At 46.1% G+C, this 19,741-nt stretch overlaps 1 protein-coding gene across 1 annotated transcript; it reads left to right on the top strand.

Annotated features, from left to right (window-relative positions):
- The first annotated feature begins 843 nt into the window (after nucleotides 1–843).
- Nucleotides 844–16,952, top strand: NR2E1 (nuclear receptor subfamily 2 group E member 1). Its single transcript, XM_030448780.1, has 9 exons — nucleotides 844–876; nucleotides 6,832–6,977; nucleotides 7,724–7,811; nucleotides 8,098–8,333; nucleotides 9,599–9,745; nucleotides 13,777–13,873; nucleotides 14,256–14,405; nucleotides 14,658–14,763; nucleotides 15,551–16,952. Exons 1-9 carry the CDS (start codon nucleotides 852–854, stop codon nucleotides 15,711–15,713), a joined length of 1,158 nt encoding a protein of 385 aa, XP_030304640.1. The 5' UTR covers nucleotides 844–851; the 3' UTR covers nucleotides 15,714–16,952.
- Nucleotides 16,953–19,741: the final 2,789 nt, after the last annotated feature.

The following is a 19,741-nucleotide window of genomic DNA, read 5'->3' as shown; positions in this document are numbered from 1 at the left end:
TAACCCCCTCCCTGCCCCCTCCCCTTCCCAGCGCAGGGTGACGTCACGCGGCGGCAGGAGTTGGGGGGAAAGCAAGGGAAGCTCAGTGGGCAAGGGGCGTCCCTCTCCCCTCCCCGCCGCTGCCTGTCACAGCCTCTCTGCCGATATTATAGGGGCCGAAGCCTGGAGCTCAAAGCGGAAAGTCAGCCAGTGTAATGAACTTCTGGAAACCTTTCCCTTTTTAAACCATTCAGTTTCTGAGAGGCAGAGACAGCCTCCTCTGACGCCTTTTCCCCCCTTCCATTATTTTTCCAGGCTCTGATCTCCCTGCTCGCTGCACCGAGGCGCCCGGCGCAGAGCCGCGCTCCCCATCCTACCTTCTTCGCCTCATTGTTGTCCTGGCTGCTGTGGCTCTCGCTTGCCTTCCAGGAGCGCGGTGGCGAGCCTACTTGCAACCCCCTGCACTCTCCCGGGGTCCCAAGAGCATCTGCTCACAGGAGGACAGAGAGCAGTCGCCGACTTTGGACCATTTCGTTTCTTTTTTCTTTTTTTTCTTTTTTTCTGTTTTTTCCCTTTTTTTCTTTCTTTTTGCTTTTTTCTTCTTCTTTTTGCTTTTTTTTTTTTCCTTTTTTTCCCTTGCCGCGCCCCTGCCGCGTGTCCCCGTCCCTCGGGAGGACATCGCTGGTGAGCGGGTTAGCGGCGAGGATGTGCCGGCCCCCGCGGCGGTGCCAGCAGTGAGCGCCCAAGGGAGGCACCTGCCCCGCGGAGCCGCCGCGCCGGCGGGGGGGGAGGCGGGGGAAGGGGTCACAGCCTTACCCCACCCCAGCGCCGACACTTCACCCCGAGTTTAAAGACTGACGGGGGCTTCGAGCATGAGCAAGCCGGCGGGATCAACAAGTGGGTAATAACGCGGTGGAGGCTTCGAGCAGCCTTCCTGAGACAGGCTGCAACCTGGACTCGGGGGCGGGAGGCGGAGGGGAGGGAAAGGGGAGGGGGGGTTGTGGTTTGGGCTTGGACCCCCTTCCCCGATTTAAAAAAGAAGTGTATATATTCATCCGGAGTGGCAACGAATATAGAGGCTCGGAGTCGCTCCGGTGGAGTTTGGGCCCGGGGCTTTACGAAACGCCGCTTTCCAGATGCCCGTCCCAGCTTTTCGCAGCAGGAACCGGGACAGGAGCCCGGAGGCAGTGAGCCCTGGAAAAGGCAGCTCCGGTGGCGGCGGCGGGGAGGGGGTTCGTCCCGCAGGCGTGCGGGCCGTTGTCCGCGGGTACTGGGGAGAACGGAGGGAAGTTTGGGTTTAAAGGGCATTAGGGAGTTTATTTTTCTCATGGGCTTTATGCAAACTTCTGCGACATAATTTCTTTTTAAGAGTTTGAAACTTCGGTCACTCAACTACACGGAATCGCGTAAGCAACTCTATTGAAAGGATTTAAATGCAATACTTTGTACAGCATTTCCAGTTATAACAAATAATCCTGCAAAGAGGAAAGCAGAAACAACTTAAAAGTCACATTTTCATTAATCCTAAATCCATGCACCTCATAACTGGGGAATTTAAAGCATGACTAACCGCTCTTACAGAATGGCTCAATCCGTATTATCCCAATGGGACTTTCGGAGTTTGTAATATGGATGGAGTCAGTAACAAAGGAGGGGGAAAATACTCAATCCAATTTAATATCTGACAAGTGATGGGACGGACAGTTATTTCCTCTGCGCTCGGGAGGGCTCCCGAGGTTCCAGAGGCAGATCCAGGAGGGACTCTTCAGCGGTACCTGCCACCGGCCGCTCCCCTCCAGCCCTGCGGCCTTCTCGCTACTCTTCTTCATTATTTTGACCCAGGTCCGCCTTTTGTCCTCCAGAGCCGGGAAACCGGGTGGAGGCAGAAGGGCCGGGGGGCAGGCGGTGGCCGCGGCGTGGTGGGAGTCACGCGTGGAGGCGGCGGTGGGCAGCGAGGAGCCGGCGAGGGCCCTGGGCTGCGGCCGAGCTGCCGCCGCTGCGGCGTGGGTTGGCTTGCCGACTTCCCTTGGAGGTCTGAGAACGGCGTTTTTTCAGCACCAGCCCCGCCTGAGGAGGGGTGGGGGAAATAATATCAGGGCCGCGGTCGAGTTAAACCGCGGAGGGGAAAGGGGCAGTGGCAAAAATACAGCTGCTGGGCCAGGGCTTCTGCCCGCCGGCTGCACTGCCCAGACTGCCCCGTAAGTGCGATACGAGCTGGAGCGGGATCGGGCCCCCGAGCAGCCGCGCTGGGAAGTTGTTGGGGCGCCTGGCAGATTTCTTAGTGTAAATGAAGGGGTAGGAAGGGCCGGGGAGCCTCTTCCTCAAAGGACACTGGAACTTCTGTCAGAGATATTTTGCGGAGGAGAAAACCTACAAGGTTGGCTCGCGTCTCCAGCACACGGCTGTGGGCGACCACCGGCCACGGTCGTCACTTTCTCTGCTGACTCTGACCCCCTCTAATCCCTTGGGAACGGCCAGAAGGAGACCCCCAGACTCCATTAGGCCAGGCCCCGAGGGGACGGGGGCACTCGGGGTTTGCCCCGGCCTGCACCCGAACCCCACCGGTCTCCGCAGCGCAGGCAAAAGTCCGATCCTCTGTCTCGGGGATCCCGGAGGGCTCCTCGGCAAGGGGGTTCCCGGCCTGGCTTTTCTGCCCGCCGGTGGGCGTCTAGCGATGTCAGCTGCGATGTCTGCCTGGGTGGTAACAAGACCCCATCCCGCCGTCCCCCGAGCCCAGACTAACTTCTTTCAACAGCCTCTGATGGTAATTACAGTAATCGGGGCTGCCATATATCCTTTAAGCAATTATGACACACAAAAAAAGCCCCCAAGGACCCCCTGTCGTGGGATGTTCAAAACGGTTTCCCAGCTGAACAGAAATCCCATTTTCTTAGCGCTAAACTTCTGAGACGAAGCGGTACCTCGGGGAACCGGAGCGCTTTTAAACAAAGTTAATCAGTTATCTCATGACCCCGTGTCAAGCTTACATTTTTCTCTTCCCACCCCCCGCCCTGCCTCTTCCCCCTCTACTTATTTCATATTTTGTCCTGCGCGAAAGTTTTCTAATAACAGGCTCCGCGGGGCGGGGAGGAAGGGGGGCGGGGGAGGGGGACAGCCCGGAGGTAAGGGTAGGGTAGGGGGTGCGCAAGGCGGCTGCCGTGACTGCAGGCCGGCGGTGGGTTGGGGCAAGGGGCTCCAGCCGCTCCCTCTGCTATTTCCCCCCTTTCCATGCCTCGTCTCGTCGGGCCAGCGGATCTGATCGGATGGGCCGCATCGCTCCTGGGGCTGTAAACGTGGTTATGTGGGTTTGGCGAAATGCTCCAGGTGCTCAGGTTTTGTAGGTGGAATATGTGGACGTGTAAAGAACACATGGAACGCATGTTTGCATGCATAATGTAGATATGTATTTACATATCTGTATTGCGTATGATTTTTTTAAGGTGCTCCCAAATTTAAAATCCGCCTGGGGAAAACTGTTCCGTAAAACCAAACCAAGTTTCTTCCCTCCCCGCCGCCTGCTTTTCGCGCCGACGAAGCGCAGCCAGCTGCCCCGTACCGCAGGCCGGCCGGGGAAGCGGGGGCACTGGCGGCTGCCCGGTGGCCCGGGCGATGGCCCTCCGGATGGGGTCCACCACCGAGGGGCCGAAGGGGAAGCGGAGCGGGGTCTCCGGCGCCGGGAACGGGTGCGGGCCTGGGTGAGCGGGTGCGGGTCGGAGGTGCCGGGCTCTGCAGGAGGATGCACCGCCGCTGCACGTACCGCTCCAGTGTCTTTCCCCCCACCCCCAGCCTGCCCCTCCTCCCCCTCCTCCTTTGTGTGCGTGCGTGTGGACCTTCTCTCTCCCCGTGGATGCTAAGGGCTGGAGAGGGAAGTCGAGCGCTTTCCCCCGTTGGCATTGTGCGATATCCGAATTCCCATGCTACACTTTTTGACGGGTCACTGGTGCCCCAATAGGCAGGTGGCAAGGAGGGCTTGTAATTACACACTCCCAGAAACCGTGCCTTGGCCTCAGCCCTCCTCACGGGCGCCTACCTGCAGCTCCAAAGCCGCGGCTTGCTCGCAGGCAGTGGGGCGGGGGGGGGCCTTCCTTGAGCTGCGCTCCTTATTGATTGCATAAAAGTTTTCTATTATTTAGCCTCTCTCCCTCCCACCCTCCCTCCTCCACCCCTCCCTCTCACAGTCTCTAACCTAATCCCCGTCCCTCTCGCCGTGTTGTGTATAGCAGCTGTCGGGTTTCATTTAGGGGAGAAGCTGGCAGCTTGTGCTCATTGGAGGCAGTCAAACGAGTTTCAATGGGCAAAATCATTAAGTTAACACTTTATCTAATGTCCCTATTGTCTGCCAGCAGGCATTGTCTTAGAGCCTTAGCGCAGACATGTCTGAAAGTATCTCGGACTCCTAATTTCTCTAGGGAGCGAGAGGATCCCCTGCAGTCTGTTTCCATTCCTTCTCCAAACCCCCCAGCAGCGCTCTGCACCGCACGCTGCCGCCTTCCCCCCACCCGGAGAAGGACTGAATATCCAGTGTAAGGTGTGGTAGAAGGAAAAAAAGCTGTTTGAGGTAGAGGAAAGGAAGAGAAGAGAAGAGAAGAGAAGAGAAGAGAAGAGAAGAGAAGAGAAGAGAAGAGAAGAGAAGAGAAGAGAAGAGAAGAGAAAAAGAAAAAGAAAAAGAAAAAGAAAAAGAAAAAGAAAAAGAAAAGGAAAGAGAAAAAGAACAAGAAAAAGAAAAAGAACAAGAAAAGAAAGAAAAAGAAAAGAAAAAGAAAAGAAAAAGAAAAGAAAAAGAAAAAGAAAAAGAAAGAGAAAAAGAAAAAGAAAAAGAAATAGGAAAAGGAAGAGGAAAAGAAAAAGATAAAGAAAGAGGAAAATAAAGAGAGAAAAAGAAAATAAAAAGAAAAAGAAAGAGAAAGAGAAAAAGAAATAGGAAAAGGAAGAGGAAAAGAAAAAGATAAAGAAAGAGGAAAATAAAGAGAGAAAAGAAAAAGAAAAAGAAAAAGAAAGAGAAAGAGAAAAAGAAAAACAAAAAGAAAGAGAAAAAGAAAAAGAAAGATAAAAAGGAAGATAAAAAGAAAGATAAAAAGGAAGATAAAAAGGAAGATAAAAAGAAAGATAAAAAGAAAAAGAAAGATAAAAAGAAAGATAAAAAGGAAGAAAAAAAGAAAGATAAAAAGAAAGATAAAAAGGAAGATACAAAGAAAGAGAAAAAGAAATAGGAAAAGAAAGAGGAAAAGAAAAAGAAAAGGAAAGGAAAAAGAAGAAGAAAAAGAAAAAGAAGAAGGAAAAGAGGAAAAGAAAAGAAAAAGAAGAAGGAAAAGAGAAAAAGAAAAAGAAAAAGAAAAAGAAAAAGAAAAGAAAAAGAAAAAGAAAAAGAAAAGAAAAAGAAAAGAAAAGAAAAAGAAAAATAAAAGAAAAGAAAAAGAAAAAGAAAAGAAAAGAAAAAGAAAAAGAAAGAAAAAGAAAAAGAAAAGAAAAAGAAAAGAAAAAGAAAAGAAAAAGAAAAAGAAAAAGAAAAAAAAGAAAAGAGAAAGAAAAGAAAAGAAAAAAAAAGAAAAAGAGAAAGAGAAAGAGAAAGAGAAAGAAAAGAAAAGAGAAAGAAAAAGAAAAAGAAAAGAAAAAGAAAAAGAAAAAGAAAAAGAAAAAGAAAAGAAAAAGAAAAGAAAAAGAAAAAGAAAAAGAAAAAGAAAAGAAAAGAAAAAGAAAAAGAGAAAGAGAAAGAGAAAGAAAAAGAAAAAGAAAAAGAAAAGAAGAAAGAAAAAAGAAAAAGAAAAAGAAAAGAAAAAGAAAAAGAAAAAGAAAAAGAAAAAGAAAAAGAAAAAGAAAAAGAAAAAGAAAAAGAAAAAGAAAAAGAAAAAAGAAAAAGAAAAAAGAAAGAAAGAGAAAAAGAAAAAGAAGGAGAAAAGGAATATGAAAGAGAAAAAGAAAAATAAAAAGAAACAGAAAGAGAAAAAGAAAGTGAAAGAGAAAAGGAAAGAAAAAGAAAGATAAAAAGGAAGAGAAAAAGAAAAGGAAAGAGAAAAAGAGGATAAAAAACAAACAAACAAACAAACACCAGAGAAAAAGCAGAAGCTAGCGGGGTTTTGGCGGGTTTCTTGAACAGGGCTGCAGTAATCTTTGTTCAAGTTTTTATACCACCCTCAGAGCATTTGCAGTTCTGGTCAAAGTGGGTGCGAAAGGAGCGCCCCGTGAAGCGGGGATAACGGAGGAGAGAGGAGCTGGGGGGAGCTGGGGGCAGCTGGGGGGAGCTGGGGAGAGCGGAGCGGCTCTGCCCGCCCGCCAGACCCGCTCCCCAGCCCTCCCGCAGCCGCGCACAAAGGCGAGGCGGAAAGTTTTGCTGCAGGTTTTGGGATGAAGAAAATGTCACATCTCGACTGTGGCAGGAGCCAGCCGCCTTTCCCTGGGGTGGGTCGGGGGGGTAGAAGGTCATTTGGCTCCTCAGTCATTTTATTTTGTTTTGGTTTATTCTGTGACTCGGTCTCCTGACTGCTCCGCTGCCCATGGAAAGTGCCGTCCTCTGTTTGCCGAGAGCCAGAAAGAAAGGGAAACGCCCCCGTCGCCCCCCCCTTCCCTGCCGTTCCCCCCCATCCCCCCCATCCCCACTTCTAGCAGGCAAGTCTGCTGCTCCCGCTGCTGTAATCTTCTCTTCCAAAATGGGTCTTGGCGATTATAGAAGATCCAAATAAACGTAGCGGGGCATGAATAATGCTCATTGTAGAAAACTGACACTTGCTCAAGGAAAAGAAAGTTGGCTATAAAATCACTTCATTATTTGCTTGTACTGCGGCTCTGCGGCTAATCCCTCCGGAGGTCAGATTGCTGAACGCTCACTCTCTCTCTCTCTCCCTTCTCTGCTTTCAGGTCGCATTTTAGACATCCCTTGCAAAGTGTGTGGTGACCGTAGCTCCGGGAAACACTATGGGGTTTACGCCTGCGATGGGTGCTCGGGATTTTTCAAACGGAGCATCAGGAGGAATAGGACCTATGTTTGCAAATCGGGAAATCAGGTACCAGACGCAGCACACTTCGCTTTACCGCCTGCACCTCTTCTTTCCCTGCATTTTCCCAGTGCCCCTTGTCGTCCCCCGCCAGCAGAAACACCCACAACAGTAGGATCCAGCTGACACTCAGCACCTCCCTCATCCTTCCCCCGTATCCGTCCCAGGGGGTGTCCCAGTCCAAGTCAGGGCGCTGGGTGCCCCAGCCTGCCTCTCCCCGGCACACTCCCGAACCCCACCGGGGAGGATGCGCAAGCAGGGAGCGAGGAGAACGGCTGGGGAAGCGTGCAGCCCGTTCCCCAGGTAATTAATTACAAGAGGAAAGAGAAGGGCCGCCTCTGGGTAAAGCCACGGTCCGCGGCCGGCCGGGGAACACTCGAAATGATTTCCACCCCGGCAGCTCGCTCCCTCACGCAGACGGAGGCAGCTCCGCTTTTTTACTCTTCCCGTTCGTTTCCATCCCGGACCGTCCCCGCGGGGACGAGGAGGGGTGACCGGGGAATGGGGGCCCGGGACTCCCTGGAGGGGGCGGTGCCGCCGTCGCTGTCTCGGGTGCTGAAGGCGACCCGGCCCGGCCCGCCACTCCGCGGGGCCGAACACCCGCCACGGTTCTCCTCTGCACAGCATGGCCGGGCCCGGGCCCACCGCGTACTCAGGGGTGGCCCCTCCGTGCCTCCTGCCACCTCGGGGAGGGCGCCGGGGTCTGTCGGGGTGGTGGCACCGCTGCCCCGGCCCGACGTCTGTCTGTGTTGCAGGGAGGCTGCCCGGTGGACAAGACGCACAGGAACCAGTGCCGGGCCTGCCGGCTGAAGAAGTGCTTGGAGGTCAACATGAACAAAGATGGTACCTACTCCCCCTTTCCCGCGGTGGGGTTGGCGGGAGGGAGCTGGGTGTTGCTCTGAAGTGGGGAGCAGCCTGTCACTGTGGGATCTCCCACTCCCCCAGCCCTATCCTGTGCCAGGAGCCTTAATGACCCTGCCCCGTACCATGACAGCTTCACCCAACTCCCACCAGACACCCCCTGGGTGTGGGGCCAGCCCCAAAACATTGCAGGGAGGAGGGAAGATGAGCCAAGTGCTGCAGGGAACCCAGTGTGTGACCCTCCTCGCCTCTGCTTGGTGCCCCACAGCAGTGCAGCACGAGCGGGGACCCCGGACATCGACGATACGGAAGCAAGTGGCCCTCTACTTCCGTGGGCACAAGGAAGAGAGTGGCAGCACCCAACACTTCCCCACTGCTGCCTTGCCGGCGCCTGCCTTCTTCACCGCTGTCTCCCAGCTGGAGCCCCACAGCCTGGAGCTGGCTGCTGTTGCTGGTACCCCTGAGAGACAGGCTCTGGTGGGCCTAGCACAGCCCACCCCAAAGGTCAGCCACTGCCCCAACCCCTGGTGGGACTGCAGACCCTGCTGCTAGGATGTCTGCAGCCTGATGGCTCCTTCCTGACTCTGGGGTAGACATGGCAAAAAGACAGTCTCGAGGCCTTGTGGGTTGTGGTGGGAACTCTTCAGTTGTGTGCCTAAAAGCTCTGAAGAAAGGAGGTGCAAGGGGCCCTCTACAAAAAGGGTATGTGGGATGACCGACTGATAAACTAGTCCATAGAAACCCAGTCTCTCCTTTGTCCTTTCACTGATGGCAGAAGTGCTCCTCTTGCTTATAGTGCATCCACAAGTCAATTTTAAACCTTGTTTCATGAGGATGAGCTTCAACCAATGAGCTGTCTTTAGCAAAATGTCTGTCCCCATAGCAGTGTAGTCCAGAAAGTTCTATTTGTGCTGACAAAAGCCTGCAGCTCATCCACACTGACACAAACATGTCCAAGCTGGCTCTGCACTTCTTGGCTGTGACATTTTCTAAGCAATTCAGTGGAAGCAGTGCTGTGGCCTCAGCTGCACAAGAATTAGCCATAAGGTGATGCTTTTGATTAAACCATTTTCAATGGCATTTTGCATTCTTACAGCACCAAGAAAATCAAAGAAGAGACAATTTAAGTAGTTATCCATTTCCAGAGTTGGTAGCTTGGGAGAGTCCATCACAAACATGATCACAACTTATAGTTTTATTTTATAATTTTGGAAAATACTGAATCAGAAATCATTTAGCAAGAAGCGTGCCCTTTAGACAGATACTTAGCTCTATGCATCTGCTTACAGCCTCTTGCAGCCAGTGAAATAAATGAAGGTAAAGGCTAAGTGACTACTTTCTGCTTTGCTGAGCAAGGCTGGAGTGCAAAATCAGATGCTGAAGCACAGGTTACAAACCACCAAATTCTTAATCAAATTCTTAATCAAAATTCTTAATCAAATTTGTATTCCGCTAGCTATTGTGGGCTATTGTGCAGGAGGGTAAAAGATGACACTGCATTTTGGTAATTGTTTTCCCTTGATGTAATAATTTCATGCTCTCTTCAAGCTCCTCCAGAGAACTGTTTCTGCAGTGCAGTTCATCCACATGGATGAGCAGCAGGGAGCAATTTGGAGTGGGCCCACTGAAAGTGATGCCCTCTGCTTGCAGAATAAGAGAGTGTGCACTCTGTCCTGGGCATGAGTGTGGTTCACTGAGTGTCAGCTGCAGGGGAGAGGCTGCCTTTGATGACACTTTATGAAGCTGCTTTATTTTCTTTTTGACATTAGTACCCACATGAAGTCAACGGTACCCCCATGTATCTCTATGAAGTGGCCACCGAATCTGTCTGTGAGTCAGCAGCCAGACTTCTGTTCATGAGCATCAAGTGGGCCAAGAGTGTCCCAGCCTTCTCCACCTTGTCCTTACAAGACCAGGTAAGGCACCTGTGGTGGCAGTGGCATCAGCCTGGGCTGCCAGTTCAAGAAGGCTCAGAGATCAGATTAGGTTCTGAACCTTCAGCCTTAGATCTTATATTGGTAATGGACTTCAGCAGTTCTGAAGTTCAGGGCAGAGTTGTGGTCTGTCCCTAAAAAACAGTTTTAGAAACTACTTCCCTGCAACTGTTATTTGATGAAGCAAATGAAAATTAAGGAAAAAAAAAAAAAAAGTCCTGTCCTCTCCTCACTTCCCCTCTCCTCTCATTACACAATCAACATGTTTTCTTATTCACATTGGCTTCAGTGAACTTACATATCATTAGACAGATACTGTGGAAGCAGAATTTGCCTAGCTCTCAATATTTTTTACCATTAATTAAAATCTTCCTTAATTTGTCTTGTTTTCCTCTGTGACAATTTGCCTTTGCCTCAGGTAAATCACGTGAACCACATGAGCTAAAGCAATTTACTAATTATTTGATTCTTGATGAGGACTCACCGTGCTTTGTATAATGCATTAATTTTTTTTTTTTTTTAAAGTAATCATACAATTATAAAATGGAAGGACAGAAATCTACACAAAGCTCCAGTCATAAAAAACATCTATTACTTTGATATGATTGAGCTAATATCCCAAAATGGTAGCTAGAAACATTGTGCCTTAGATTTTACATAGCAGTCAGCAAGGGAGCCGGCTCCCTTCCCTGGGAGTATGTTGCCAGTTTTGCAGTTGATACAAAAATAGGTAGTTTGAACCAAAAGAGTTTCTTAGGAAAGGATAAATCACGATGGTCACAATGTGATATAAAGCTAAGGCACATTGAAATGTTCCAATTCTAGCACCAGATCCACATTTTTAATTCCCTGTTGTGAAATTAGATGTAAGGGGGTTACTGCTCAGCTCTGGCTGTAGTACTGCTAGGGAGAGAGCATGAGAGGAGCCCTGAGAGCCTGGGAGGCTCAGGAGGTTGTGTGGTTAGGGACACAGCAGTCCCAGAGCAACATGCTACTTTCTTTGCTTGTTGTGTTCTGCTACCACTACTCCAGCAGAGCACTGTCTCTGTCATGCTCAGCAACCAAGGAAACAGACCCAAGTATCAGACACAACAGCAAGTGTGCCACTTGGGCATGTGGGAAGAGGTTGGGTCCTTCCCTAGGCCAGTGAGGTCCACAGGAGGGTCCTTAGGTGAAGGCTTTGACATAAAACAGATGCATTTCCCACAGGGTCATTTCTGTTCATGTGCAAAGGAAGGGGTAGCAGGATTTGTGAGCAAGGGAAGCCTCCATTGAACATGAGCAAGCATGCCTGAGAAGCAGAGATACCAGAGTGTTTCCATTATCTTTAAATAACCCACTGCTTCTTTTCACTTTCACAATATTAGTGATTTATATGTTAAAATCCTAGCCTTTCCTTAACATCACCTTGACTTGCTGTACCTTGGAGCAAGTCACATTCCTTAAAACTCAGAGCTGTTCAGCTCAAAAGCTCTGACCTTTCTACATGATGCCCTTGTCACATTCTGGAGACCTGGAGAAGAAATAATTCTGATTTTAATCACCTTATTTATGAATAATTGGACAGTTGATTTTTAGAAGAGTGCCATTGCATTGTTTAATTTGACAATGGCCCAGCTGTGAATGCCTACATTTCTCTTTTGTACCCCTGACACCTGCCTGAGGAGAGCCTACAACCTTCTCCTGTATTTTCTGCTGTGCTTTTCCAAAAAGGCAAACACATTGTGATCTCAATGATCACAGCTCTGTGACAATTTCATGTCAAAAGCAAGGAAATAACCAGAAACTGATTTGCTGATAAAACCCTTTGGTGAAACAGGCTGCATTCCTTCCCCAGTTCCACAGAGCTAATTCCATCGTGGACTGGAAATCACACAACAAAAATGCCATGCTCCAAGTTCTGCTGCCCTGCACACCTGCCTGGCTTGTCCATAAGACAGGTTGGCCTCATGCAGGTCACCAACAAAAGGTTGTACTAATAGGATGGGGCTGATTAAGAAGCAAAAAACAGTCCTTCAGAAAGCCTGGTATTTCTTGTTTCTTTGAAAAAAGAAGGCTGAGTATGACTTCAGCATGAATTATTTTAATTAGTGGTTTTACAGACTTATGCATAGGCATGAAGAAAGCTTCAGCTATTGGAATAGTCTCTTATTTCTAAAGTCTTCTGACTTTAAAGACTTAGTGGGAAAGAACATATGAAATCGATATCTTCCAGGAACCACCATTCATCACCATTGTATCTGCATGAATGAATGACAAAAAAGGTTTCACAAAAGCAATGAAAGGCTGGCGAATCATTTCCTATGTCATATAGAAATGTGCACAGCCATCAGGCAGGATTATCCAGAGGAGGGGCTGAGTTCACAGGCAGCAGAAGTTAGGAGGCTTACAAGCAGCTTCGGCTGCTCTCAGAACAGAGCTGAGATGGGCACTGCACCCCAGGCCCCCTTCCCCTTCCATATTTCATACAATGATCTGGGCAGCTTTCAGTCCTGTAAAATCCAAAGTAATTATTTCAAACACCAAGTCTATGCAAACAGAGACAGAAATACTTTCCCATCACTATTTTCTTAGTCAAGTTATACAGAACTTCTGCAAAGCATGTAGCAAAAAAAGCAAAAAATGGGCCTGAACCTGCAGTGACAAGCTGAGAACTTGAGAGTCCTCCCTCCCATTCTGAGTGGAACAGGGTGGTTTAAAACTTAGAACACTGATAAGAGTTAGTACACAGATAAAAGACTCACTCTTGCTGCATGCTTCCTGTATCATCGATTACTTTCACATATCTGATCCCAAGGAATTAATAATTAATTTGGTAAAACATTCTTTTACCTCATTGTTCCTTTTACAGAGTCTTTATACACCTAAAAATACCCTCCTTTGAATTTTCTTAAGTTGAGCTGCTGATATTTTCAGGAACCATCACAATACCACTACCTGTCATCTGTTTTTTTCCCTTTCTGTATGTGTTTTGGGCAATCTGCTTCCACTGCATGGAGCCACCAGATGATTCTTCCTGAGTCTACTACAATTCTCATCCTTCCAAATCTCTTGCACCCTCTTGAAACACGAGGTCCCTGCAATGTGTGGGCACCACAGCCTCTCCATTAGGCCACGGGCTGCAGCTGAACTAGAGACCCTCCAAACTACTCTTAAGAGCTGGTCTGGGCCAAGAATCCAAAGATGCCCTCAAGACTAAACATGTCTGTTCTAGCTTTGTCAGTCTGCATTACCAAGAGTCATGTGCATCCTCTTCAGATGTACCACTGCCTCTCCATGGAAATCAAAGGCATTGCTTCCAGACAGAGAACATAACCATGATACAACCAGGCAATGTACAAAAAATTGAAGAGAACAAAAGGCTGTCAGCGTAGGTGCTTGGATGTTCAGTTCTCTGAAAGGAAACAGCTCTTAGTGCCTGGATTTCTGAGTGATTTTAAGGAAAAAGCAAGGAAATAGGTGACAATGAGAAACCATATGTGTGCTTGAAAGAGCTAAAGAGTTGCTTAGTAAGGAAGGGGTTGGAGATTCATAGGTGCTCCAAAGTGCTCCCTACCAAGTGATGTAAATTCAGGACATTGTCCACGCTTTTCTTCACAAACCCTACCTTCCAGAGGGAAAGGTGGGTAATCCCTAGAGAGCACTTGTCCCACTTGCCCTGAGACAGCCACATGGTGCTGTAGGGAGGGGAGGGGAGAGCCCATGCCGTGCTGAGACACACAGCTCATGTTGTGAGCAAGCTCTCTGAGGTGGGAGCTTCACTTCTTTCTCTTTCCCCACCCTCTTGGTCCACAGCATGATGCACGGTGAGCCAACCCTCAGTGTTTTTCTCCAAGACATAGACTTATTTCTAGACACCTTCTCAAAGAGCTAAGAGCTAACGAGTGCTGTGGGGAAAATACCATGACAGGCATTTAAAGTAGTTTTTAAAATAACAGAAATTTACATATTTAAATTGTTTATAAATCTATAAATTATACACTATGTTATATTGTACATCTATTGTATGACAGCTGATGCTTTTGGAAGATGCTTGGAGAGAACTGTTTGTTCTAGGAATAGCACAATGGGCCATTCCAGTTGATGCTAACACTCTACTGGCTGTATCTGGTAAGAATTGCACAATTTAATGACTTTGTTACAAAAATTACCATAAAAATACATTACTGAAAAAAGAACAACATGTAAAGAATAACAAATTCCTACTGAACAATGGAGCATACCTGTCATTTATAAATCTATATTTAAATGCAAATAATGTTGTTTTGTTGTATTCATGACTGCTTGCATTGTCATTTAAATGCAAATTACTGTGTTTGTTATCATCCAAGAGAAGATTTTATATTAACTTTCATACAATATAGTCAGTTTACATGGAACCAGATAGCCAAATGTGACAATAGAGTGGATATTGATACAGAGAATTTTGTCAGAAATCAATATAAAATAAAGCAAATGCCTTTAATATTTATTTCATCTCTTTCTGTTTTAGGCATGAATGGTGACAATACAGATTCTCAGAAACTGAACAAAATTATTTCAGAAATACAGGCTTTACAGGAGGTTGTGGCTAGATTTAGACAACTTCGGCTTGATGCTACTGAATTTGCCTGTCTCAAATGCATTGTCACTTTTAAAGCTGGTAAGCAGAAAGCATCTCTTGCTTATCTGGCTTTATAACTATGAAGTTGCTACTTTAAAGCAAAAATTATGTTTTAAACCAGACTGGTTCCCTGATATTGAACACCAATAGTCAGTGCTGCTTATTGGAAGTCTGACAGTGGAGTGCTGGGGAACTAATGGGAACATTTAAATTCCCACTGGTAGCACTGATAGCTAAATTGTTTTGATCCATCAAGAGTCAAGCTGAACAAGTACCTGATCTCCTTTCCAGTGCCTACACACAGTGGTTCCGAACTGAGGAGTTTCCGGAACGCTGCTGCTATAGCAGCCCTCCAAGACGAAGCCCAGCTCACTCTGAACAGCTACATTCATACCAGGTGAGAGGTGTCTTCTCTCAATACTTCATGCAGGTGTAAAACCCTGCTCTGACTGTAGCAAAGGTGACATTTTCACTGACTGAAATGGGGACCAGGCTGTTACAGCAAGTATTTGCTGGCTGTCAGCCTGCTGGGATTTGGCATTTCCTGATGAAACAGAATCACAGAGAAGGTTGGAAAAGTCCCTCAAGATCATCAAATCCAACTGCAGGTATAGAGAGTGATATGAAATGTACCGTCCCAAATACAACCCCACACTCTAGAACAGCTGGCTGTGAGCAGATCAGTAGTCTCCTCCTATGGACCACTTCTGAGTGGTGAGATGGGGAAAGCCAGAAGAGTGTTCCAAACATCTTTCCTAACAGCTGGCTCAGGACTTCTGGGGAGAGCTGTGACGGGTCTTGTAAAGTCCGTGTCTCACTTCTTTAGCTGCAGTGGGAGATGGAGCAACAGAAGGGGAACTTTTATGCAGTTTTTACCCTTTTAAACTTTGATCTGCTGTCATAATAGCTCTGTCTAGAGGATGCCAACTCGGTGTAGATCAGATGGCAGCAGTCCCTAGAGCACTTGTTTAGTCTAAAGGGAACTGACCTGTCCTGGGGATGGGAGCAAAATTGCATCCCATTATGGTGAGTTCAGAGCAAAAATAGTAACTGCTGCACAGCAACATCTTGTTGGCATGCCCACCTGTACAATCTACCTAATATTGCTCCTTTCTGTCAAGTAAAAGGCTTTCTTTAGAGAAATATTTAAGAACTTCAACACCATGTTTCTCTCTGTCTCCCAGGTACCCCACACAACCCTGCCGTTTTGGAAAACTTTTATTGCTTTTACCAGCTTTACGTTCAATTAGTCCATCTACAATAGAAGAAGTGTTTTTCAAAAAGACCATTGGGAATGTACCAATTACAAGACTGCTTTCAGATATGTACAAATCCAGTGACATATAAACTCCCTTAAAATAAAAAAATCAGGATGAACAGTTTGAGAAGAACTTTTATCTATGGAGAATAAGCCTCAACTAACAAAATCTACAGGAAGCATAAGCCTGGGAATGTTTAGCCTTTAAACCCATTGACAAAAAATACCCCAGTAGATATGATTCTGCTGCTCTGAACAGAGTGATTTAGATCATGGAGAGAATGCTTTGTTCTACAGAAAAAGTGAAAGTGGTTGGAATTTGGCTGCTATTCCTGTTACTACAGGATGGAGGCAATTCAGATGCCAGTCATAGTTAACAAAGACTCTGCTATTCTCTCATTTAACTGGCAGATCTGAGACAAAATGTGAAAGAAGGTACTTTAGTTTGTTCAGTATTTGGAACTGGGTGACCAAACTTGGCTTCTAATGTAACATGAGATGCGGTGGCCTTCAGAACTCTTTTAAAAGTAGCCTATATTGGGAAAATGTTTTTAATATGGTAGGCAACATTTAAGACCAGGTTACCAAAACATTGCTTCTGCTATAATACATCATGAAGTGGCCTTCAGAACTGATTAAAAAAGTAGCTTATGACGGCAGCTCCATTCTTCCTGCAAAATGAACTGGTGATCTTTGATGCGGATGTCCCCACGATTTGGTTAACATCTCAGAGACAGAAGAGCTTTATATACTCCCTCCCTGACCTTCCTTCCTTCTTCTTCCACACACGCAGACACATGTTCACACACATGCCTGAAGAGACATTAAGACAAGAAAGGAAGACTAAAACAGCAAAACCAAATACAATGGAGAATACTGCTTCAGTGACCTGCTGGCTGGCCTCTTGGCACAGTGCTGAAACCAAAGGCAATGGTGGCCAAACTCTTTGTCAATGAGATGTGCAGAGAAGCAAAATGACTATTAAAAAAAAATAAAATGAAGGACTTTTATTTCAAAGAAATAAAGGTTCTTGACTGATACAATGCTAACAATTTCCAAAAGTCTCCAATGCCTTTTTAGAAAACTCCAGGTTTTAATTTTGAAGCCTTGTTCACCTACACCCTCTCACACACAAAAATGTTATAAGCTGCTTATTTGATGTATGAAAAATGTAGAAAAAAACCATTTAAAGATAGCTGCTGTACTTTTCAAATTTTGATTTGTTATTAGGAACTAGCACTGAGAAAAATCAGCACTTGGACTATCATAGAATGAGTAAAACTTTTCTTGTACAAAGTGGATTAACTGATTTGTGAAGTTAAAAAGTTGTACTCATTGTATTTACAAAGAATAAAAATATATTGAATTTAAATTACTTTCCATTGTTCTTTTAACACTTGCCCTTCTGTTTCTGGATTTGTTTCTTCTATTGTACCCACCTTACTAGAGACCAGAAATATTCTGAACTAGAATGAATTGCCTAGAATGGATGCCTAGAAGTCTGCACTATCAGAGGATTTCAAAAACAAGTTAGACATTAAAAGGTTATCTTTGGTGATCCTGCCTTGGGGCAAAGGGACTTTGAGATCCTGCAGAGAGGCATTTTCTATCAAATATACACCTGCTGCAGGTTTCCTTCTCAAGAAGCTGATACAGAATTTTTTTTTCTGCAACATAATTCTGCATGGATAAGAGATCCAACCTAGAAGTTTTCCATTTTGTGCCATTACAATATTTAATATTGGTGAATTGTGCAGCTAAGAAAGAGTGATGAAAACAAAAACAATGCTTCAAATAAAAGATTGAGGTTTTATTAAGGTGTTCAATAACACCAAAGAAAGAGGTAAGCAACTCCCAGTGCACAGGAACAAGTTGGCAACAGGAGAAGGGAAATATAACATTGTTCAAATGGCAATGAGTGACTGAAGAGCCATGCACACCAAAATGACAGGTGGAAATGTACTCTGTCTATCAGTGCAGCTTCAGCCATTTTCTCCTCTCCACTCTAAAAATAACCAGGCAGGTCAGAAAATCATGGCTCTCCACTCTGTGCCAATTCAGTTTATGAGCTAAATAAGTTCAGTATTGTGCAGAACCCATGACAGAACACTTGTTTCAGAAAGATCCAGGCACTGTCCCTGAGCAGTGATAAACCTGAACTGCATCTACACTGCAACAACAATTAGAAAGAATTTCTTTACTGAGAGGGTGATTAGGCATTGGAATGGGCTGCCCAGGGAAGTAGTGGATTCTCCGTCCCTGGAGATATTTAAAAAGAGACTGGATGTGGCACTCAGTGCCATGGGCTGGTAACCGCAAAGGTGGTTGAAGGGTTGGACTTGATGATCTCTGAGGTCCCTTCCAACCCAGCCAATTCTATGATTCTATGAACAACTGAACTCTGCAGTGTGCTGTAGTCTGTCCCTAGAACACCCAGGCTAGAGGATGCAACAAGAGTACTACAGAAATCCTCTCAGTTGCAAAGCAGGTAGGGCAATGGTGCACATCCATACCTTATCCTGCAGGACCTAGCCCAGCTGAAAAACAGACTCATGAGCTGGGAACAGTGCCCAGATCCCTGTGGTTTAGGCATGGCTAATCTCAAGACACATCTTTTCAGTACTGCAGATGGCACAGAAGCAGAATCAATTACACTGCACTAGAATTAGGGTCTCCAGTAAGCCTTGAAGGACAATGCCCAGATGAAATTCCACAGTTCAGTGCAAATATCCTGTCAGCCTCAGTGGCTAACACTCCAAAGTCTTTGTTTTGGAAATAGGAATACTTCTACATCAAGCATGCAGCTTTTTCTTCTTTGGCCCAATTATTTTTTTCCCACAGCACATTATACAGATTGTGTCATCATCTTTCAAAAGATGGGGCATTTACTTAGATTTCTGGAAAAAAGCTTCTCAGAAAAAAGAACTAGATAGTTTTATGTATCTAAGCCTAAATAATACAACTTCAACATTTAGCCTGTCTTCCCCCATTTCCAAGAGTAACTCAACTTTAAGAGTGATTCAACAAGGACAGGCAGTTTTAGAGTTGGTATTACATAAACAAATTTCTTGAAAAGCTGGACAGCTCTAGGCTGCAAGCAGACTGTCAGTTTTGGTCCCTGGTTTCAATAGGACTGCTGGAGATTGTGTCTTTCAGAATGAGGAGGAAAGAGGAATTACTTGAGCACCCAACTACTCAGTGTAGCTAGTTGCTACTACTAGCTATAATCCAGTCAGCCACCACTGCCTTGTCAGTTCAATCTTTTACACCCAGATTTCCATGAATTAGGTTAATGGTCTTATTTAAAAGAAACTAATAACTTTGCCAGTAAGGCTGTAGGATGTTCTCAAAAAAGATGAGATGTATTATGAGCATGAAAAAGCTGCAGAGTCAAGTCTAAGCCAACATATCCCAATTAGCACAAAAATCTGGATCTGATTACTACTACAGTGTTCTTGAAAACAGATTCAAGAGTACCTGAATAGGTAACTCTCATGTCATGTTTGGAAGCACTGAAGAAGCTAAGCATATAGTGAGAATGAAGACTCCAGCAGTGTTGTTTATAAACTGCAGTTCAGGCATCAACAACCTGCATTGCATCCATGGTCACAGAAGCATAACACTAAAGTTCCCCTCCCCTTAATGTTTAGGGCTAGCAGGCTTGTATGTCTTCATGCCCCTGCTGGTAACTGTAGAGCAGAGCTACTTTAATCTAGGACTGAAGTTCTAACCTACCAGCAGTTTCTGTCAACATTCCTTCCTCTGTAGGATGGTACAATTTTCACTTGCTAATTGAAGCATCTCACACCAAGTAGAAAGATAGTTTTTTTCCCCAGACTTACAGAAGCCACAGATCTGTTGACTGTCTACCACAAATGGGTCTCCAGCTTTGGCTCCACAACACAACAGCCTTCAAAACCTTATGTTTTCTAACACTTGAGCAGTGACTGCCAGCATCTAAGGATATTTATTTAAGTGCTAGTTGTTAGTAACTCAAGACCACATTGCAGAAGAGCAGCACAGCAAGGCTGAAGCACCAGGTCACTTAGTATGGTCAAGTCCCTGCTCCTCAGAAAGGCTAAGGAAGCCCACATTCAAGGTCAAGAGTGACAAAACA

The sequence above is a fragment of the Calypte anna genome, chromosome 3 (assembly GCF_003957555.1).
Source record: "Calypte anna isolate BGI_N300 chromosome 3, bCalAnn1_v1.p, whole genome shotgun sequence".
NCBI lineage: Eukaryota > Metazoa > Chordata > Aves > Apodiformes > Trochilidae > Calypte > Calypte anna.
This window is presented reverse-complemented; position numbering and strand designations above follow the sequence as displayed.

Coding starts and splice junctions, on each gene's coding strand:
- NR2E1 (XM_030448780.1), top strand. CDS start 852: ATGAGCAAGCCGGCGGGATCAACAA. Junction 13,874..14,255: donor CACTCTACTGGCTGTATCTG/GTAAGAATTGCA, acceptor TTTCTGTTTTAG/GCATGAATGGTGACAATACA. Junction 14,764..15,550: donor AACAGCTACATTCATACCAG/GTGAGAGGTGTC, acceptor TCTGTCTCCCAG/GTACCCCACACAACCCTGCC.